Raw genomic sequence first — 22,733 nt, forward strand, 5'->3', positions numbered from 1 at the left:
GACAAATAAAATGCACAGGTGTCTCTCCCCCAGCCAGAGCCCCATCCCCCAGTCCTCTACCCCCATGTGTGTTTTTATCTCCAGCCTCAACATTCCTGACAGAAAACCCATTCTCCCAACAGCGGGTCTCTGATGAAGACCAGAGCAGAGCCAAGGATAGAGATTACCTCACTTGCCCACAAGCAACGCACTCCTATTTATACACCGCAGACTCAGTGCTCAGCAGTGCTGATTCATAACTTAATGAATAAGTCGTATTGGGTCTTTACTGTAAACAAGTAGAAAGAAAAGTTTATATTGTCCATTTGGGGGGGTTTTACCAAAAGAAAATTTCTTCTGTAAGTGGATCCCATACTTAGCACAGGTGTTTTTGGGTTTATCCGTAGGAAGAAGAAAGGGGCTTGATTTCAATGATATATAAATTTAACATGAGGTGAATATGGCCAATGTCTAGAGGTCATTAACTAAGAGCTCATCTATGGTTTTTGATAGACTTTCCCTCCCTAATGGTAACAATGAGTTATTATTAGGGACATTCACTATGTGGTAGACACTATATTGACTATTTTGCTTAAGTTTACTTATTTAATTCCTCACAGTAACTCTCTAAAAATGGATACTCTGATTGTTTCATGTTTACTAAACAGAAAACTGAGGCACTGAATGTACATGTTGATGGATCTTTAAAAATATAATGTTTAGCTTAAAAACGTAAGAGGCAGGAGTCAGGCGGTAGCACAGCAGGTTAAGTGCACATGGCATGAAGCATAAGGACCAGCGTAAGTATCCCAGTTCGAGCCCCCGGCTCCCCATCTGCAGGGGAGTCGCTTCACAGGTGGGGAAGCAGATCTGCAGATGTCTATATTTCTCTCCCCCTCTCTGTCTTCCCCTCCTCTCTCTATTTCTCTCTGTCCTATCTAACAATGACAACATCAATAATGACAATAATAATAACTAGGACAACAAGTGGGAAATAAATATAAATTTTTTTTTAAAAAAACATAAAAGGCAGATCTCACTCATAGACAGAAACTGAGAAATAAGAACAGAAGGAAAAACACAAAGTAGAACTTGGATTGGGTTTGGTGTAGAACTCAGGTCCTAGTGCATGATGGTGGCGGAGGACCTAGGTGGAGAGTTAAAGAGTATTTTACAGAAAACTAAGAAATTTTACACATGTACCAACAACTGTATTTACTGTTGACTGTAAACCATTAAATCTCTCAGATAAGAGGGCATTGAATTCCAACTCCATCAGGACCCAGAGAGAGAAGAGGAAAAAGAGAAGGACATTTGGATGTAGTAACAGGGTTATATGTAGCTTGGAAAGGAAGAGAAGATGGGACCTTTCTTAAAAAAAATAATAAAGGGCAGTTATATACAAATATAGACAGATAGTTGTAGAAATGATAGTTAACCCATATCCACGACCTTAGGAAAACTTAGCTTATAATAGAGAGGTTGGGGATTCTGGGTTCTAGTGGTAGAATGGTACAGAATTATACTCCTCTTGACATATAATTTTGTAAATCAATATTAAATCACTGACAAAAAATCCCCTCCAACAAAAAATGTGAAATAAAAATGTGAGAGGCAGAAAGAGAAACCTTTTATAAAATTAAAAGGCATGCATACAAAACGCAATGCACTTAATACCAATACAGGTTAATGGAACATCAAATATGTTAAGAGTGGTTATCTATGGAGAGAACAGGAATGGAAAATGGAGACAGAAGGTAGTAAATAAATAGTAATAGTGTCCCTTTCCCACAACAGTAAGGATAAGGTAACATGAACTGAACAGTACAGTGCTTCAGCTCTCTGCACCCGAGGCTCGAATAAAACCAAACAGCTATCCGCTGGAGTTTACATCAGAGTTGTAGTAATAAACGTCACCAAATAACAGAGCTCTAAACTCAGTTCCAGAGATATTGTTCCTGCCCCTATGTAATATAGTTTATCTCGTCTGAACATTCAGTTCTTTTTTTATATATTTATTTATCCTTTTGTTGCCCTTTTTTATTGTTGTAGTTCTTCTTGTTATCATTGTTGTTGGATAGGACAGAGAGAAATGGAGAGAGGAAGGGAAGACAGAGAGGGGGAAAGATAGACACCTGGAGACCTGCTTCACCGCTTGTGAAGTGACTCCCATGCAGGTGGGGACCCAGGGGCTTGAACTGGGATCCTTATGCCGGTTATGCCAGTCCTTGCGCTTTGCACCACGTGCGCTTAACCCGCTGCGCTACCGCCCAACTCCCTGAACATTCAGTTCTTTAAGATTTATTTTTTTTAATGAGAGAGAGAACAGAACACTCCTTAACTCTGAATTGTAGTGGCTGTAGAACTGGAGTCTCGGACTGTTCTCAGACATACAAACCTGGCTCATTATCGCGTCATTATCTCCCTTGCCCAACTATTTGGTTCATGGGAAGATACCTTCCATAGAGCTAAGCCACCTTAGGTGTCAGTATTTTGCCTTCAACAATTGCACAGTTTATAGTGGAGCTTGAGAGCAAGAAGATTTGCCTTATTTTTCACATGCCAAGCCTACACATGAACTAAACAGTCAGTCATACATTTGTTCATTGGGTCTTTTGATTGTTTATTATATGCCAGTCAATGGGCCAGGCGGAATAAGAGGAAAATGAGCCAGAAATCTGGTCTGTCTGTAACCATAGTCAGGAAGTCTTTCTCCTGTTCACTCTTTTACAGCCCTGCTGCTAGAATGCAGATGGGCAGTTCAAACGTGAAGATGACTTTCTAAAGCATGAACTAGCACTTCATAAGGTTTGAATTTCCTCAAAGAAACTTTGCCACAGTTAAGTGGACCACACTTGGTTTTCATTACTGGATGTTGACTCTTATAGCTAATCTTTCATTATTGGTTGACCAAGAAAGAACACAAGTAAAAATCTGCCTTGTTTGTTTATGTGGTCATTTCTCTTTCTGTGTCAGGAGATGAATATTTTTAAGCATGTCAGAAAGGAGGTCTTCCTATAAGACTGTAATGTTGGGAATCTGGATATCTAGTGTGGTAGTGAGGGCAACCATAAACCCTTTGGAATTGCTTGACTCACCTCAATGGTTCTACAAGTGTCCTCCAGCTGGTTGATCACTCCTTGCACTCGATCATTATTTCCCACAAGGACAGCAATGCCATCACTGAGCTCAGACTAATGAAGAGAAAAAGGTCATCAGATCTTAGGGGTTTTCTAAACAGTACTAGTTGTGGAGTAGGCATAGCAGTATGTTTAACGGGAGAGGGGGGAAAGGAGAGAGAAAGATTGAGAGAGGAGGGGGTGATAGAGAGGGAAAGGGACAGAGAGATACCTGCAGCCCTGCTTCACCACTCATGATGCTTTCCCCTGCAGACGGAGACCAGGGGCTTGAACCTGGGTCCTTCCGCACTGTAATGTGAGCACTTGACCAGGTGCGCCACTGCCTGGTCCCCATAATAGTGTCTTCGTAAGTGCTTAATCTAGGATTCAAAAAGACTTTTGAAGTATAACCGTGACACTTGGGAGACCTGTGAACCTCCTGATCTTATAAAGAAAAATTCAGAGGCTGCCTAGATAGCTCACTTGGATAGTGTGTTCCTTTGCCATGTGTGCGACCCAGGTTCAAGCATAGCTCCCACCACAGTGATGGAAGCTTGAGTGCTGTGGTCTTTTTCACTCTCTCTGCCTCTCTACCTCTGAGAGAGAGAAAGAAAGAAAGAGAAAAAGGAAAAAAGAAAGGAGAAAAGAAGGTAGGTAGCAAGGAAGAAAATAAGGAGAAGAAAGAAAAAACCTGTATGTTGTGAGCATATTTGTCTGGAAAGAGTTTTCATCAAATTCTTAATGGGACTTTGACCCTGTTAAAAATGCTGGAAACACTGAATTGTCTGCCATAGTCAGAAAACAGCATGTTCAAGCAAGAGCACTCTCAGTTTACCTATAAGTTTAATGTAGTATAATATGAGACTTTAGGAACCCAAAGTGAAGAATTTACTGAGTCTAATTCACTACACTTCACTACGAAGATGTATATAGTAAATACTCATTTGTTTATTCAGCACATACTGACAACCCATCTTCTATGTGCTAAGCACACAAATACTCACATGATAGACTTCTGTTCCTACAAACTTGAAACTATAACACCTAGTTAGTTCCAAGGGAGACATTTCTACCTAAAATTCCTTTGCTTTTTTGGCTCATAGTCAGTGTTCGTAATAACTGCCTTTCTGAGGCTGGCCTATGGGACATCAGTGGACACCGAATGGGAAGGTAGAAGCCAGACATGCTCAGTCCACCTCTGCCTTGTGCCCCTGATTTTGAGCAAAATGTGGAACTTATGTGGAACCCTAATTACCTCATATATAAAGCAAAGTGACTGGATTAAACCGGTGGCTATAAAACATTTTTACATGGCAGAACTTTTTCTTCAAACAAATGGAACCCCAATAGATAATATGGAATTCCAATAGATAAAACTGAAGCTGCTTTGACCCAACAGGAGAAGAATACTGCCGGGAATACTGCCACATGAGTGTCCAGGGTTCTGAGAGGAATAGTGTGAGACAGGCACTCTTCAAGTCTAACACACTCTGAACTAGGGGGGTGTTTGAAAAGAAAAGGGTGAATAAATCATATGTAAATTAGAAAAATAGATGTGATAGCTGTCTTACTAAATTGCTTCTAGTTAATACGCATTGGCATTGCCCAAGTTTGACTTCCAAATCTGATTCCAGTTCTGACCCTCACAGTTAAACAATGACCAACTGCAGTGTCCATGATTATGACAGAAAGATCCTGAGATGTGCAAGTGCTCACATTCCAGGTGCCTGAAGAGACTACATATGTTTGGACACATGACCCCATAGTAACTCTCATCACATGGATAAATTCCTACATTCCCATGGGTAAAATCAGGCTATAAAATTCGTGATAAGCTGAGAGATTAAGCCCCATATGATCAGAATGGGGGTGCTGAGGCCGAGACTCTGGGGGAGGCGGGAAATATCACACTCAGAGGAAGCACAGGTCGACAGATCAAAAGGCCCATTTAACCTACCCTTGATGCTCAAGGTAATGTTTCAGACTTGTTCTTTAATCAAGTATCACTCATGTAACTTCATCCCATGAAAAAGGGGGAAGAAAAAACTTGGGGGAAGGACAGGCAAAATGAACCTCTAGTTGGTAAGTGAAAAAAAAATCCCATGGACTACAGTAAAAGGTTATCTTTTTCTTATCTGTACTCTGAATTCAAGTATGTTTGGGCAGCTTGAAGTCTGACTGGTCCCCTAGCACTGCTCACCTTCTGCAACCTCCAAAGGGCTTAAAAATAGTGATTCCTCCCCTCAGCATCCTTCTCCCCATCCACTAGGGACTCCAGGGCTGGCCCATCTGCCCACCAAACAGAGGTAGGTTTTTTTGTCCTCCCCTTCTCCAGCCTCAGGTCCCCAGGACCCTGCCTGCTTGGTCACCCTTCTAGGAAGGCAGGAAGCCAATCACACCAGCACTTGCTACTCTCCTCTATGGAGGAGAGACTCAAGAAACTTTATTACCTTCTGTCTCTGGAACACATGAGTAAGGGGAGCCACCTGGCAATCCTTGTGTGCCCCAAAGACCTTGCACAAAGAGCAGGTGGGCACTTCACAGTTCAGACAGTAGATGTTGATGCGTTCCTCTTCATGTTCCTCACACATGGGTTGGTCTGACTTCTTTTCTGGTCTACAGAAAAGAGCCAGGGAGGTAGATATCTCAGTAGATTATAGCACAGGACTTCATGCCCAAGGGTAGAGTCTACCCCCCCCCCAACAACACACTTGCCAGAGCTGAAGAATTCTCCATTCTCACTCCCTTCCCCCCTCATAAAAACAAACAAATAAACCTCTGGTCTGAGAAAAGGTAGACATACAAATGCATCAGCTCCTATGACGCAGAACACAGAAGGGGGATCAGCATGGCGAACCCTGCTGGTCCAGCCAGGACACAGCCAAAGTCATTTTTAGGAGCCTGAAGCGCTTCCAATTTGGTTTACCAAAAGATTTCACAGTGGTGAGTTGATAAAACTTAAACAACCAATCTGGGGGTAGTAATGGAGACTGATGAGTGACATTTGCTAATTCCCACAGGGCTAGTGCCCCCAACAAGGCTGATTTCAAGTTACTGAAGGTAATAAAGCCAGCTGGTGCTACTGTAGCACCGTCTCTGTATACCCACTGGTTTCACAAACATCAGGGTTGATAAGAAAAGAAAAGAAGCTAAGGTAAACCAAATCTTGAGTTTTCACCAGCATTAAGGAAGCCTTAGATCCTAGTATTTCAGGTAATACTTGAAGAGTCAGACTGATCATAGAGCTTGATTCCAATTCAGATTTTCCACGTGGCCTTTGGCAAATGACTAAAACTTTCTCAGAGTCAGCTCTTTTACTAATATGTAAAACTTAAACGTGGCAAAATAAAAACATAGGATATCTATTAAATTTACTTCTGAAATCCCTCTGGGATGAGAGAAATAAGCACGTTACAAATCAACATAGACAAAAAGTGACAATAGTCGAGAGATGTTAACCACGTGTTGGAAACTGTGACCATTTGGGTGTAAAGAAGTGGGCGACTTGTTTTTTGTTCATTTGATTGTCGTGTCTATTTTCGCCCTTTACTGTAGCACTGCTCAGCTCTGGCTTATGGTGATATGGGGGATTGTATCTGGGACCTCGGGTGCCTCAGACATGAAAGCTCTCATGTCATCTCCCCCCTCCATGAGTTGCATCAGAATTCTGCTAAATGCCCTCCGGGGAGAAACCTATCAGAAACAACCTGATCTCAATTGTGGACCCCTGGTAAGAGCTCTGAACTGAAGAAGCCAGCTACTCTGAAGGCCAGAGAGGGGGCAGGGGCCAACAAGAGGAGGTATTTTTGTACATTTTAGGAGATCACCTGAGAACATACTACATAAAACCAGTAAAGTAAACCAACAAAAAGGTAGACACAGGGCCCAGGAAACGAAGGATTGAACCCAGTTGTAAGGAGGAGGGGTGAGAGAATTGAAAAGGAGAAGGGAAAACCCAGTCATTCCAGGGTGCAGTCCTAATCATCTACAATGAAGTAAATGTCTAAAATTGAAAAATCAAGAAACAGGAAGGTGTGTGTCACTGGGGAATAAGGAACATAAAAATAGCTACAAGAATTAAAAGAATTCACTCTGGAGAGTGAGACTTGGCAAAGTAGAGAGGGGGTACTGAAGCTCTCATCTGAGACTTTGTACTATTTGAATGTTTAAAATATTATACACACACATACGCGCGCACACACCTTTGAGTAAAACATGAAATCTTTTAATAAGCTGATAATAATAATGATCTCATAACTTTGCAGGAATTTTTTTCTTTTCCTTTTGACCAGATTCACTGTTCATCCTTGGCTTCTGGTGGTGCAGGAGACTGAACCTGGGACTTTGGAGCCTGAGGAATGAGAGACTCTTTGCATCACCATTACACTATCTATCCCCAACTTTGCAGGATTGCTGTGAGAATTAAAGTCATAATTCATGTGACAAGTACTATGACAGTAGTTAATATCGATTCAAGACATACTTATTTTACTTGCAATTATTTTAAGCTAATTATCATTCTGTGCAGAAACACAACGTGTTTGTCCCCTCATCATTCCCTTGAAACTGTGATGAGGTCAACACCATGTAGAATTCTAGGTAAGAAAGTCAGGTTTTTAGAAACCTGGGATCACTGACCTTGCTGTGGGAGGTTAAGGTCAGCCAGTGGTCCCTTTGTCTTCCTCCTACAGCTCACCCCTCCCCTTTTTTCCCCAGTTCAATGACTGTGGGCCAGAGCTGGCTTCATCTCACTCTCAATATCTGAAGTCATTTCAGGACTGCTTAACATACTGAAATTCAGGGTTATGGCCTAGTAAGACTGCCAGTCTGCAGGGGATCACTAAGTTGATGCTTAGTCTACCTGTGGCTTTACTATCAAGTAACAAATGTCCCAGATGCAACTCTCAAGCTTAACTCTCAAGCAAAGAATTTGATCAGCACAAAAGCACTATAAGTCCACTCAGCTACGTGCCACATGAGCAGATGTACTACACAGACTTCATAGCTAAAGTCAGGATGTGTCTTGTAGTTTTACTAATGCTGCACGTTTTAACATGCCCTCTTCTCTGGATTTCCTAGTAGTTATTATTTCAAATATTTAAAACTCCCACTGTGGCAAATAGCAAAATAGAAAATTATTGCAATGAATAGAACATTTAAGAAGATGTGTGATGTTACCCATTCAGCTGACACTTAATGAGACAAGGCACTGCAGAAGACATTGAATCTGTTGTTACATAAAACCCCTTAATAGACTGATACGTTTTTAAGAGAAAGTGCACATATTTTCATTTTGAAGTAAGCAAAAGACAGTGGGACCAGTTCTGTGAAGCAACAGTGACAACAATGCATTCCTTTGTGTCAAGACACTTTGGAAGCAAAGGAAACAGCTAATTCTATATTCCTGTAATAGGTCATCAGCAGTCTTCTTTCTCACTTCCTTTTTTATCCTGGTGCTAGCTGACTGACTTTTGCATCTTTTTTGTTTGTTTTTTATCTTAAGCAGAAATTAACAGTCATAATGATTATAATAATTACATACATTGGACTTAGAAAACAACTTTCCTTCTAAAGAGTGGAATGCTCTCAGAACCCTGCAGATGGTCCACAACTCCACATCTAATAAGAATCACAAGGAGGTCATTTCAAGATAGTCTCAATATTGTTACCAAACCTTGTAGACCAGACTGACTTGTATACAGTTGAAAAGGCTCTTCATACCATGCCTTCTAGGAATGAATTCTCACAGTGCTGTCTCTAGGAAAGGAACTCTATAGCCAATGTAGTTTGATGTGCAAGAAACTTTTATCCTAGTGAATGGATGTGCATACCCTGAACTCCATCTATTTTTTTCTCCACCCAGGTAACATTTAAGTTGCTAAAGGTCATGACTAGACCTTGCTTTGCAACTTCCCAGAGCCAATGCCATAATTAGAGGAAACTGTCTTTGTTGTCATCTATATCAAGACTAGGAACTGAACTATTTTGGAAGATGCCATATCTGTACATTTTCTATCAAGCTTTGGACTGGAATTTTTCTGCTTTGTGGCCTCACGAAAGACCTATGAGGTACAGAAATCCCTAAAATGTACGTGGCACAAGGTTTAGGGGTGGGTATGTATCATTGTGCCTCATTTGCTGTCACAGCTGAAATGGATTACTGCTGATGAGTTATCCCATTCTTAAATTGATTCAAAGAAGAAGGAGGAGGAGGGAGAGGAGAGGAGGAGGAGAGGAAGTAGAAGGAGAAGGAGCAGCCATGGGCACCGTCTCCTTTCTTACCTCCTGTGAGAGCCCTCACTCCCATTGGGAAGTATTGACTTGGAAAAACATTTTCCTATTAATAAAATGAACTCATGATTTGCAAACAAGCATTCAGTGTAGTGATCCATTAAGATACGCTTTAAATGAGTTTGACTCATGGATAAACAGTACCTGGCGGACTCCTGCTTGTAGATGTCAATGATATTTTCCACCAACAGGTTTCTCTGAAGTCCATATATCCCATGTCTGTCCAAAACTACTTCATGTCTACAGGACGGGCAACGGAATCGGCCCCCCGATGCCACAGTGCTGCCTCCTCTTGTGGGCAAATATGGATTAGAGGCCTGTTCTTGCCAAGCAAGAAAAGAAAAATTGAATAATACCACAGGTAGCTTTTCTGAGATTTTGTTTCACTCTCTGCTACTACAAATAACATTAACTTCCACTTTAAACTTGTCATAAAATAATCCCTTAGGGCCTTATCAGCAAGTGTCCAAAAACACAGGGCCAGCACTTAACTACAGTCAGCTGCAATGTAACATTTCTGCACGAGGCCAGCATGTTCACAATCAAAAATTCTAGCCAGAAACTCCACCATTGATGACTAAGGCAGTAATTCATTTACAGTTTTAAAATATTCAATAGTCGTTTTAACAGAGGTATGATTCTTAGTATGAAATATAACTACATTTGGGAGTCAGGAGGAGGCTGACAACAAAGCAGAAAACAAGCCATTCGAAATCCTTGTTTTTCTTGGACATGAATAGAGCTTTAAAAATGATCGAAGGGAATTCGCGTCCATGTTGAACACTTGTATTGGAAAGAAGGGAATCTTTTCCACCCACCCACTAAATTCTAAACAAACCTACCTGGAAAATGTCACTGGCACATTTCCTGCACAGGTTGTGCTGACAAGGGAGAATGACCACAGGCTTCGTGAACATCTCCAGGCAGATGGGACAGATGAGCTGCTTCTCCAAGTTATCCATCGTCTGCTGCTCTTTGGAGAAAGACTTGTAATTCAGAGATGCGCTCATCTCCTGGCCGTCCCTGTGCACTGCCAGGGACAGGTGCTCCAGATATTTTCTCCAAGTGTCTCCTGGAAATAATTCCAAACCTCCTATGATCAAGTGCCCTTTGTGTTTCTTTTGGTGGAGGACATTGTCTCAGGTCCAGGTTCAGAGTGGACCTTTGGGCTGTTTTTAGCAGCTGGGCAGTCACGTGACTGCTGGCTTACTTGTCCATATAAGCCAGTGACAGGAGGATGGATTCTGACAGGTGACAGAGAGCAGGAGCCAGCATTCCTGCCCCAGAGAGTGAATAGAGTGGGTAGGAAAGAGGATTACAAATCCCATTTAGACAGGGTTGTGAGGAGAAAGCGGTCAAGCTGACAGTTGTCAACAACAAATGCGAATGTACATGCCTCGTCGCTGAGCCATGCCCTTTGTGAGCTCTCAGTAAGAACCTGGCAGCTGGTTTCTCTAGCACTGAACGCAGCCCAAGTCTCTTGACTGTATAGCAAGTGTCATTTCTGTCTTGGATGTTTAGCAAGCAAATCACCAGCAGTAGCACAGTCATGCTATTTTAGATAAAAAAGAAAAAAAAATTTTGAAAACAACTATCCTTGTCTTATGAGGGCAGTCATTAAAAAACAAAAGATTAGCTTAATGTTAAATATTCAGTATTTGTGAGGCTTACAGCTGAAGGAAAATGCCAACTTAAAAACTGGTTTCAGGCCTAGGGAGGTAGTACAATGCTTATGCAAAAAGGCTTTCATGCCTGAAGCTCTGAAGTCTTAGATTCAATTCCCAGCACCATAAAACAGAGCTCTACATAAAACAGTGCTTTGATTTAAAAAAAAAAATTGATTTCAAATCTTTTTTTTTTTAATTTTTTATTTAAGAAAGGATTAGTGAACAAAAACATAAGGTAGGAGGGGTACAACTCCACACAATTCCCACCACCCAATCTCCATAACCCACCCCCTCCCATGGTAGCTTTCCCATTCTCTAGCCCTCTGGGAGCATGGACCCAGGGTCGTTGAGGGTTGCAGAAGGTAGAAGGTCTGGCTTCTGTAATTGCTTCCCCGCTGAACATGGGCGTTGACTGGTTGGTCCATACCCCCAGTCTGCCTCTCTCTTTCCCTAGTAAGGTGTGTCTCTGGGGAAGCTGAGCTCCAGGAGACATTGGTGGGGTCTTCAATCCAGGGAAGCTGAGCCAGCATCCTGGTGGCAGCTGGAACCTGGTGATTGAAAAGAGAGTTAACATATGAAGCCAAACAATTTGTTGAGCAATCATGGATCCCAAGCTTGGAATAGTGGAGAGGAAGTGTTAGGGAGGTACTCACTGCAAACTCTAGTGTACTTCTGCTTTCAGGTATATATTTTGCAGTAGTTTATGGATACGTGTGCACATAAGCTCTCTCTCACAGAAACTGGTGTATATCTAGGTTATGGGACTTTGTTAGAAAGTGAACTACCTGAGATGAAATTAGAGTGTACTATAAAAGGAAAGGTCTCACCCGAGTAATGAAGCTGAAGGGTTGTCATTCCACACGTGAAGTCTCTGGATACAGTCTGAGGTGAAGCATGTTGAGGTGGCAATCGTTGCTTTGGTTAGGTTGTGATCGGCAGATGCAATATTATTTGGTTTGGATTGGAAGATGCATACGGGAAAGTGGGCCCTATCCAAGGGTTCCAGGACTGGGGGAAGTAGGGGCTCTATAGTGAAGATGTGAGGTTCCTGCTGTCTTAGGGTTCAAAAAGACAATCGATAGTTAATATTATCATCACATTATTTGTTAATTGGGTTAACTTTGAAAAGTCCCTTTGTTATGGTTTGCTGTACAGTACCCAGTATCTTGTATATAGCTGTGCTATTGGATGCTTCTAATCTACTTGGTCTAGGTTTTTGAGAGAGTCCGCATATCAAATACACAGCCTATATATTAAAAAGATTCAGTTTGTCTTTTGAGAAACTTTGAGACATACAATTGATTCCCCCTCTCATATTAATTAACTACTGATTTATATGTCTACATATTGCTAGGAGTGTACATAAAAACCATTCCCACCACCGAAGGACTGTGACCCATCCCTCCCACCCACTCCCACCCCCCACTGGCCCAGGAAGCTACATGTCTACCCCTCACCACTGGGTTTTTACTTTGGTGCCCTACTTACAATTTGATCAGGTCCTGCTTTTAGTTTCCCTTTCAGATCTTCTAAGTCAGCTTCTGTTGATGAGTGGGATCATCCCATACTCATCTTTATCTTTCTGACTTAGTTCACTTAACATAATTCCTTCTAGCTCTGTCCAAGATGGGTCAGAGAAGGTGGGTTCATTGTTCTTGATAGCTGCATAGTATTCCATTGTGTATATATACCACAGCTTTCTCAGCCACTCATCTGTTGTTGGGCACCTGTTGGTTCTTCAAAAGATTAAACAAAATTGACAAACCCTTAGCCAGACTCACCAAACAAAAAAGAGAGAAGACTCAAATTAATAGAATTGTAAACGATGCAGGAGATATCACAACTGACACCACAGAAATCCAGAGAATCCTGCGAAACTTCTATAAAGAACTATATGCCACCAAGCTAGAGAATCTGGAAGAAATGGAACAATTCCTAGAAACCTATGCACTTCCAAAACTGAACCAAGAAGAACTACAAAATCTAAATGCACCAATCACAGACAAAGAAATTGAAACTGTTATTAAGAATCTCCCCAACAACAAAAGTCCTGGACCAGATGGCTTCACAAACGAATTCTACAAAACTTTCAGGAAACAGTTAATACCCACACTTCTTAAGCTATTCCATAAGATTGAAGAAACAGGAATACTCCCTTCCACCTTTTATGAAGCCAACATCACCCTGATACCAAAAGCTGATAGGGACAGAACAAAAAAGGAAAACTACAGACCAATATCTCTGATGAACATAGATGCCAAAATATTAAACAAGATCTTGGCCAACCGGATACAGCAACACATCAAAAAGATTGTTCATCATGACCAAGTGGGATTCATCCCAGGAATGCAAGGCTGGTTCAACATCCGTAAGTCAATCAATGTCATTCACCACATCAATAAAAACAAAGCCAAAAACCACATGATTATCTCAATAGATGCAGAGAAAGCCTTTGACAAAATCCAACACCCATTCATGCTCAAAACTCTACAAAAAATGGGAATAGATGGGAAATTCCTCAAGATAGTGGAGTCTATATATAGCAAACCTACAGCCAACATCATACTCAATGGACAGAAGCTGAAAGCATTCCCCCTCAGATCGGGGACTAGACAGGGCTGTCCACTGTCACCGTTACTCTTCAACATAGTATTGGAAGTTCTTGCCATAGCAATCAGGCAAGAGAAAGAAATCAAAGGGATACAGATTGGAAGGGAAGAAGTCAAGCTCTCACTATTTGCAGATGATATGATAGTATACATAGAAAGACCTAAAGAATCCAGTAGAAAATTAATGGAAGTTATTAGGCAATATAGCAAGGTATCAGGCTACAAAATCAATGTACAAAAATCAGTGGCATTTCTTTATGCAAACACTAAATCTGAAGAAGAAGACATCCAGAAATCACTCCCATTTACTGTTTCAGCAAAATCAATCAAATACCTAAGGAATAAAGTTGACCAAAGAAGTGAAAGACTTGTATACTGAAAACTATGAGTCGCTACTCAAGGAGATAGAAACTGATACCAAGAAATGGAAAGATATTCCATGCTCATGGATTGGAAGAATAAATATCATCAAAATGAATATTCTCCCCAGAGCCATATACAAATCTTTTTTTTTTTTTTTTTTTGACCAGAGCACTGCTCAGCTCAAGCTTATGGTGGTACAGACGGATTGAACGTGGGACTTTGGAGCCTCAAGCATGAGAGTCTTTTTGCATAACCATTATGCTATAGAATGCAGATCTGCAATTTCGTTTTGCCACATAGAGTGGGGGCATCAGTGCCATTTCCAGCTGGAGTGAAAATGGGAGTCCTGCTCCCATATTTGTGCTTCATCTAATCTGAAGTACCTATCCCTTTATATTTGCCTCCTCCTCCAAATCGATTTTCTGAGGGATAGTAGTGATTGATAAGTATCCACTCTCCTGTTAGCCAGGATTTTGTGAAACTGTTGTTCCATCAATCTATATCTTATTTAAAAAATTCAAATCAGATAAAGATTCCTAATGCATATCTGATTTTATGTGATAAATCTGCACCTTTATTTCTACTTGATTTAAAAGTGTCAAACAATGAACGAGTTTTATGAGCATGTCCCCGGAGTGCTCCAGTAAAGAGGAGGTCAGTGAGTCTGGTTACATGTGGTCCCAGTCCTATGCACATGGACAGCTACTGAGACTCTAACAAGCTGTATTAACTAGTAATAAGTTATATGTATTCATAAGCATTTCAGGGATCTCTAGGGAATTTTACAATTCAGTATCTGTTTAGCAACTATAGGGAAGTAGGGAATATTTTTCTTTCTTAGTTCATTTCACCTAGCTACAGTTAATTGAGTTTATCATTGCACTGTCTATGGGAGTCTAAGCACAATATATGAGTCATTTTCTGGGGGAGAAATTTTCTACCGGGAAAAGTCTTATAACCTGTGGGAAAACACTTAAACTAAACAGTCTATTACAAGAGAAAGAATTTTTTTTCAACATACATATTTCGTTTATCATGTGTCTTCATCATGTTAGTTGAAAGACAAGAAAGACACAAGTCATTTTCCTCAAGGAGCTTAGTTTAACAGTAAAAACATACATATACAGAACCACAGTACGAAACAAAATGTGATAAAGTACCTACAGGTTGCTAGTTAGGGGGATTACAGCTTCGTGAGTAGGGTATCATTTGAACTGATGCGCTGAAAAGCAGAGATGAGGAAAATAGGGTAGAAGTGATTTTGCCCAAAAGGTGATGCAGAAGCAGACACAGTGAAGCTGAGGAAGGCAGGGAAGGCTCAGAGTACGCAGTGCTGTGAGCTAGAGAGCAGCACGTGCTGCCGCCACACTGACAGATCATGAACACTGGACTGCAGTGTTTTTCACACTTAATAAATTAAGCAACAGGAAGTGGTCAAATTTCTCATGGGAGGGGCGATGATGCACTTGGTCGAGCACACATGCTCAAGACATGGGTTCAATCCCCCAGTCCCCACCTCAAAGGAAAAGCCTCCTGAGAAGTGAAGTAGGGCTGTAGGTGTCTCTCTGTCCCTTTCCTTCTCTATCTCTCAATTCCTCTCAATTTCTGGCTATCTCTATCCAATAAATAAATAAAGATAATATAAAAATTTTAAATTTGTTTCTCACAGCGAAACAGTATGCAGATTCCTTAAAACACTAAACATGAGCTTACCATGCCAAGTCCTCTCCCACTCATCTATCCAAAGAACACAGAAACATTTCCTGAAGAGATCCATACATGTCTGTGTTCATGGCAACATTATATCTAACAGTCAAAATTAGTGAACAACCCAAATGATGGCAACAGACGAGTTGTTAAGGAAGTTATAATATACGTACATACATACCCAAAATGCTATTCAGCTGTACAAAATTACGAGATCTCTTTTGCTGCAATAAGAATGAAGCTGGAGGGGGTCGGGCGGTAGCGCAGTGGGTTAACCGCACGCGGCACGTGGCGCTAAGCGCAAGAACCGGCGTAAGGATGGGAGTAAGGATCCCGGTTCAAGCCCCACGCTCCCCACCTGCAGGGGAGTCGTTTCATAGGCGGTGAAGCAGGCCTGCAGGTGTCTATCTTTCTTTCACCCTCTCTGTCTTCCCCTCCTCTCTCCATTTCTCACTCCCCTATCCAACAACAACGACATCAATAACAACAACAATAATAAAAAATAACAACAATGATAAAAAAAAAATGGTAACAAGGGCAACCAAAAAGGGGGAAAAAATAGCCTCCAGGAGCAGTGGATTGTGGTGCAGGCACCACGCCCTAGCAATAACCCTGGAGGCAAAAAAAAAAAAAAAAGAATGAAGCTGGAAATGATTATAAGCTAAAAGTAAAGGACAAAGACCAGATAATCTCACTCATAGATAAAAACCTAAGCAATAAAACACGGGAAAATACAGGGTAAGATTAATGAACTGTGTGACCCATGACAACAGATCTGGGACTTAGACTAGGGGGACAGCTCAGGGTTAAGGGCAGACAGGGAGGGCAGTTCTGGTGAATGGTATGATCTATTGACATTTATTTGGGGGATATGTGGAACCATAACCCTGCAACAACAATCCTATTGATCAACATTTCCTTAATAAAGTGATTTTTAAAAAAGATATAGTTCGGCAGGGACATTTCCACACTGGTGGAGCCGATCTCAAAGTGGTAGCTCCTAGACAGGAAAGGAAATCTGGCTAGAGACCAGGTTGGAGGTTACGGCCAGTAACCGAGGTGAGAGGTGGCAATGCCCTGGCACCAGGCTATGGCAGTGTAGAAGGGAAAGAGAAAAATGGAAATGGACTTGAAAAGTACTTACAAAAAGGAACACCAGCATTTCTTTCACTAAATAGCTTGCAAATTTCTACCCGCAATCATTTTTCATCTTGATAATCACTTCTCTTCCAAATCTGTTGTTTATAAATTTTACTCCATCATAAACATCTCTGAGGAAATGTTAGAAAACTAACATATTGTACTTTGCTTGGACTACTAACATTTCTTGGACTATCTCACATGCTGGAAATACCAGTGATAGACCAAGTGACCAGCAAATACTTGCGCCTCTGTCCTTCCCTCGGGCTCCATGTGAATCCTCTCCCTCTTCTGAATTTCATCCTCAGCACATACAGTCCTCCACACCCACGCCCTCATATCTCCTGCACCCAAAATTCCTAATGAATTTCCTCTTAACTTCTGTGATCTATTTTTCTTTTCTTTTCTTTTCTTTCCCTTCAATTTTGAAATATTTATTTCATGAGTGACAGCGAGATCAGAGCACTGTCTTGGCATACATGATGCCAGAGATCAGACATCAAATAAAGAACCTTAATGAGTTACATTCTTGTTGATTTTTTTTTTTTTTTTTTTGCATCTGTGTTCATAAGGTATACTGATCTGTACTTACTTTTTGTCTCCAGGGTTATCGCTGGGGCTCGGTGCCTGCACTGGGAATCCACTGCTCCTTCACAGCCCATGAGGGGACCCCCACCCCCACAGGTGGGGAGCCAGGGGCTCAAGCTGGGATCCAGTCCTTGCACTTCACACCACGTGCACTTCGTCAGCTGCGACCTGGTTTCAGGGTCCAAGTAGTGTTGGAATCATAGAGTAAGTTAAGTAATAGTCCTTTTTTTTTTTCTTTCTCAATTTTCTGGAAGTGTATTACTGTTTTTATTTCTTCATTTAGTGTTTGGTAGAATTCAACCACTGAAGCCATCTGGGCCTTATTTGATGGTGTTTTCTCTATGAGAGAAAAAATGAAATAACACATGCAATGTGACAAGAATTGTGCTTGATTTGTAGAACGTGCTGAGTAAATGTTAGATGTTAATTATCTTAATTCTATTTTCAATTTGAAATAATGAATATTTATTGTGGAAAACTTAGAAAGTATCGTATCATTTCAAGGAAGAAAAAAAAATCACAGTAGTCCTTCCATCCAGTGATCACTACTATTAAAACTCTAATGCATTTTCTAGTTTTCTTTATAGATAACATATGCTTTTTGTTTTAGCATTATCTATCTATCTATTTTTGGATAGAGACAGAATGGTAGAGAGCAGGAAAAAAGAGAGGGGGAGACATAGACGCAAACACACCTGAAGCACTGCTTCACCACCTGTGAAACTCCCCCCCCCCTTTCAGGGGCTTTAACCTGGGTCTTTAATAGTGTAATGTGTGAGTTCTGCCACGTGCACTACCATCCAGCCCCCCATTTATTTTGTTTTTTAATGTTTGTATTTCTCTGCATCTACTTTATTCATGAGCATTCAATTAACATTTCCCATCTCAAGAGCTACTAGTAGATACCATTTCAATGACTATACATCTTTCATGTCAACTGTACAACGACTATACATCTTCCAATAAATCACGCCCTACCATAACTTATTTAACCATCATTTCCTTTTTTTTTAGAATCGGTCTGCACAGCAAATCAAAGCATCTCTTTCCTGTACCCCCATAAACATTTATATAAACACACAGGCAAACCCTCAGGCCTCCCCTCTGCAGTATACTTGTTATATTAATAACTAAAATGCATTTACTGTCTTCCAGGTACTGTAGCACATTTTATATGTTATATTTTATCAAAAGCAGCTACACCATCTTGTCTATTTTACAAATGAAACTGTAGTACCAAGATGCCAATCAGCTGTGGAATGACAACCCCCAGAAAGATCTTCAGACCAAGGTTCAAACCTGGATAGCATATGGTGAGGTAGAAGTCCTACCCAGTGAACTACCTTTCTGGCTCTGGTATACCACTGTCAGCAACAGTTTTTGTTTTTACTTTGTAAACATTGTTATAGAGAACTAGTAAGAACGTTCACACATGTATATAAGTCAGCAAACTCAACACACCCTGCATCTCCCATGAGAAGTGATGCTATTTTTTCTTCCAGTGGGACCAGGTAGGAGTTCTTCCAGAAGTTATATCAAGAATACTTAGTGGCTCCCCACCTGCAGGGGGGTCGCTCACAGTCAGTGAAGCAGGTCTGCAGGTGTCTATCTTTCTCTCCCCCTTTCTGTCTTGTCCTCCTCTCTCCATTTCTCTCTGTCCTATTCAACAATGACATCCATAACAATAATAACAATAAAACAACAAGGGCAACAAAAGGGAATATATAAATGAATAAATATTTTTAAATATAAATAAATAAAAGAATCCTTAGCCTCTGGTTCAAGGTAAGTACATCTAGGCGCTGCCATGCACACACATTCCAATCTGCTCTCTGCTTGATTGTGTCTGAATAAACCCATCTTGCTTAAAATAAATAAATAAATGAATGAATGAATAAATGAATAAATAAATAAATAAATAAAACAAAAAACCCAGGCAGTGGTATCTGGTAAAGTGCACACACATTACAGTGCAGGAGGACCCAGGTTCAAGTTCCCTGTCCCTACCTGCACTGAGGAAGCATCATGAGCAGTGAAGCAGCGCTGTTAAGTGTCTCTGTCTCCTCCTTCCTTCTTCACTTTTCTCTGTCTCGACCCAAAATAAACAAGCAAACAAATCAGGTTTCAGAGTTCTGGTGACTAGCCAAAACACAACAGTGCTTCTGCAATTGTACCTTTAAATTTTTCGTGGACATTTCATACCAGTGGAGTCACTGACCTCAAGACACTGGTTTCTTTCTTAGCTCATCTGCCTCAAACACAGAGCGGGGTTGAAGGCAGGTTTAAGTGGGCTCTGCTTGCTGTGCTTTGCTTTGTGGGTGGCTGTATCCTGGAAAATTAGGATAGGAAAAAATGATTCATAGAAAAGCGTATGTAGACTGCCTAACTTCTGAAACTTTCAGAGTGAGTTTACGTAGTAGTTTTGTCTTTGCTGAATGAAAACCTAGCTAGACCTTTCCTTCAGTTCACTCTTATAGTTTAGGCTCTAGTTAGCTCCCCACAGTCGCTTCACCTGGGGGCAGGGGGTCGGTGAGGGGGTATCTCTGCTGTCCTCTGTGGAACCTTTCAACACGTCCTCACTTCGCCTTCTGTGTTTCCAGAAAGTATCTGCCTCATCCCATCAGTTTGGGGAAGACTCAAACATTCCACAAAATGCAGCCGAAATGAAGCAGAACAAACCTCAACACAGAATTTAAAGTAGTCAGCGATATTTTCCAAGTGCTCTGGCTTTGGTTGTCTTCCCGTCTGTCAGTTCCTGGAACTAAGAACAAGGCAGGTTCAGAGGGGCCCTGCAAGTGCAGCTGTCAATCACAAAGGGCAGGAATCCGAGGCGAGGCGCAGCAGAATTGCTGCCTCCTGTCAGCAATGGGGTGTGTGTGTGTGTGTGTGTGTGTGTGTGTGTGTGTGTGTCTGTGTGTGTGTGTGTACCAATTTCATGAGCTTCTCAAAGTAAGTGTAATAAACAAATAGTACTTAAAATTATTTACAAATAATAATTCTGCCAGCACTCATTATCCCTTGCCTGGACTGATTTACTAAACTGTAATCTCACTCGCCAGACTTTTTAAGCTCTAGTTTGAATTGAATTCATAGGAAAACACGTGGGAGGAAATATTGATATGTAAATGAAAAATACTGGAGGATGCGGGCATCGATCCCGCTACCTCTCGCATGCTAAGCGAGCGCTCTACCATTTGAGCTAATCCCCCACCGCCAGGCTAAGCTTGTTATTATCTCTTCCTCTAGAGAAGGGATAGAACTTCGAGAAGCGAAAGTGAATTTTCTAGACCGCATTCCTGAGCGCGTCGGCGCAGCTCAACCCAGGTAACAAAAGTAAACACCCCAGTCCTTCGAGCCGGAATCGAACCAGCGACCTAAGGATGGCAGCGCACAGGAGCCTACAGTCCTCCGCTCTGCCAGCTGAGCTACCGAAGGGGGCAGGAGGGCAGGTGCTCTGTGAGTTTCCTTAACTCGCAACTACCTTCGGGCCATTGGCGTTTCCTGCTTCGCGAAACCCAGGTTCCCGGGTACGAACTCCTCAGGACGGCCCGTCGCCGCTTTCGGAATTCCCCAGTTTCCCATAGGGGTGCCTGTATTTAAATCCAACTCTCCGTGAAGACTTACTACCTGACAGGGACATCTATGAACGGGTCATAAATACAGCAAGTGAACAGGCAAAAATAGTAACCTGTCTCCTCCGAGCCGGAATCGAACCAGCGACCTAAGGATCCCTCCAGTGAGAGCACACTACAGTCCTCCGCTCTACCAGCTGAGCTATCGAAGGGACACACAACCACGCTCCGTCCCGTGAGACTCAACTCAAAACTCCGAGCGCTCCCAGCCTTCAGTCGGGAGTGAACTGAGCATGCGTAATTCGAGGCGCGCGGAGACTAGTATTAGCATCCCTCAAAAGCGATTCACGCATGCGCAAAGTCAATTGGCTGGCGGGGACTCCCGACTGAGCTGGCCCTCCAGACCGAGCCGAGGGAAAGCCCCCGGGTGTGTGCGCCCCGGTACCGGTGCGGAGTGCGAGGCTCGGCGACTGCCTCACAGCACCGACGACGATAGCTCTTTCCTTTCCTACTCCTTGCAGGGCGGGCGGACGGAGAGAGAAGTTACTAAGTGGGATGGGCTGACAGGCGTGGTTTAAGCCGCTTTGTCATTTATATTAACTCTTGACCCCATCTTTGCCAGAGGGGCCAGTGGCGCAATGGATAACGCGTCTGACTACGGATCAGAAGATTGTAGGTTCGACTCCTGCCTGGCTCGGATACTTTTTTTGTCTCGGTTTTTTGAAAACAATAGTTTGTTCTTTGTTCCCCTCGGAACTACAGACGCCGGGAACCGTCGGGCCATGCTGGGAGGAGGCAGGAAGCCAGTTGTTCTCCAGCTGCTTCTGTGGCCGCTCAGCTCTGAACCACTTGCAGATGTAGTCGCCAAAGCAATTCCCCCCACACCCGCCAGGAGGAAAACCAGTTGTGCACGTCAATCAAAAAGCTTTGACAAAATGTGGCGACATTGAATATTTGTGGTCCTCCACCCCAAAATTCCAAAATGTTGGAAACCTAATGTCATGGTGATGGAATTAGGACTTCGGTTCTGTGGGAGGTGATTAAGTCTTGAGACTTAACTTCAGAGCATCTAGGACTAAGATTAGTGCTTTTTATAAGAGATACCATTTTTTCCCCCTCTGTCCCACTACTTGAGAAGACAATGAAAAATTCAGCAGTCTGCAAACCAGAAGAGGATCTTCAAAACTAGTGCTGTCAGTGTGACTTGGACTTCCGCCTTCACAACTAAGAAATAAATTTCTGTTGCTTATAAGCTGCCCAGTCAGTGGAAGTTTGTTATAAAAAGTGAACTAATAAATCAACCAAAAGTTAACTCCTCTTTCTAATTCCTGGTGACAAAAAAACCTCTTCTTCTAGCCTGTCAGATGCTTGTTTCTAATTCCCAATTTGTGTCCAGCGGGGGAGGACTGCAAATACACATCGGGACTGGCTCACATCTCTCATCTAGCCATACGGAAGGCACATATCTGATCCCAACTAAAAGGAAAATGCTTAGTAACATGTACAAAACAACATCAGGCACGACCAGCTGACCTAAGGTTTTAAATAATTGCTGGGATGTGGAAAGCAAATCAGAGACTGTGGACATATAGCCCCGAAGAGAGAAAAATCACAGCTGAGAATACACATTCTGGAAGCTAGCTGAGATAGAACCGTTCGCCCTGTGGAGCTTCTAGGAGCATCCAGGTAGACAGCAGC

General features: G+C 42.0%; 1 protein-coding gene and 4 non-coding genes across 9 annotated transcripts in view; 1 reads left to right on the forward strand and 4 right to left on the reverse strand.

Moving 5' to 3' along the window:
• TRIM55 (tripartite motif containing 55) overlaps positions 1-19,791 on the reverse strand; it is a 64,783-nt gene extending 44,992 nt beyond the window's left edge. For 4 of the 5 annotated variants that reach the window (XM_060200819.1, XM_060200820.1, XM_060200816.1 and 1 more), the window contains exons 1-6: positions 19,638-19,791; positions 17,468-17,802; positions 10,232-10,461; positions 9,534-9,706; positions 5,549-5,714; positions 3,078-3,173 (exon numbers count right to left, since the gene is read on the reverse strand). In XM_060200819.1, the coding sequence (XP_060056802.1) occupies positions 3,078-3,173; positions 5,549-5,714; positions 9,534-9,706; positions 10,232-10,461; positions 17,468-17,537 (735 nt within the window). In that variant the 5' untranslated portion in view covers positions 17,538-17,802; positions 19,638-19,791. Of the gene's footprint in view, positions 1-3,077; positions 3,174-5,548; positions 5,715-9,533; positions 9,707-10,231; positions 10,462-17,467; positions 17,803-19,470; positions 19,526-19,637 lie in introns of those variants that run through there. The other variant, XM_060200817.1, reaches the window with a different exon arrangement.
• Positions 19,792-20,599: 808 nt separating this feature from the next.
• On the reverse strand, positions 20,600-20,672 carry TRNAA-AGC (transfer RNA alanine (anticodon AGC)). The gene has a single exon. It is a non-coding gene; the product is annotated as a tRNA-Ala (tRNA).
• Positions 20,673-20,809: 137 nt separating this feature from the next.
• TRNAY-GUA (transfer RNA tyrosine (anticodon GUA)) lies at positions 20,810-20,898 on the reverse strand. Its single transcript is given in 2 exon segments — positions 20,810-20,845; positions 20,862-20,898. It is a non-coding gene; the product is annotated as a tRNA-Tyr (tRNA).
• A 258-nt stretch (positions 20,899-21,156) lies between these two features.
• On the reverse strand, positions 21,157-21,247 carry TRNAY-GUA (transfer RNA tyrosine (anticodon GUA)). Its single transcript is given in 2 exon segments — positions 21,157-21,192; positions 21,211-21,247. It is a non-coding gene; the product is annotated as a tRNA-Tyr (tRNA).
• A 412-nt stretch (positions 21,248-21,659) lies between these two features.
• On the forward strand, positions 21,660-21,732 carry TRNAR-ACG (transfer RNA arginine (anticodon ACG)). The gene has a single exon. It is a non-coding gene; the product is annotated as a tRNA-Arg (tRNA).
• The last annotated feature ends 1,001 nt before the right edge of the window (positions 21,733-22,733 follow it).

Source organism: Erinaceus europaeus, chromosome 1 (genome assembly GCF_950295315.1).
Source record: "Erinaceus europaeus chromosome 1, mEriEur2.1, whole genome shotgun sequence".
Lineage (NCBI taxonomy): Eukaryota > Metazoa > Chordata > Mammalia > Eulipotyphla > Erinaceidae > Erinaceus > Erinaceus europaeus.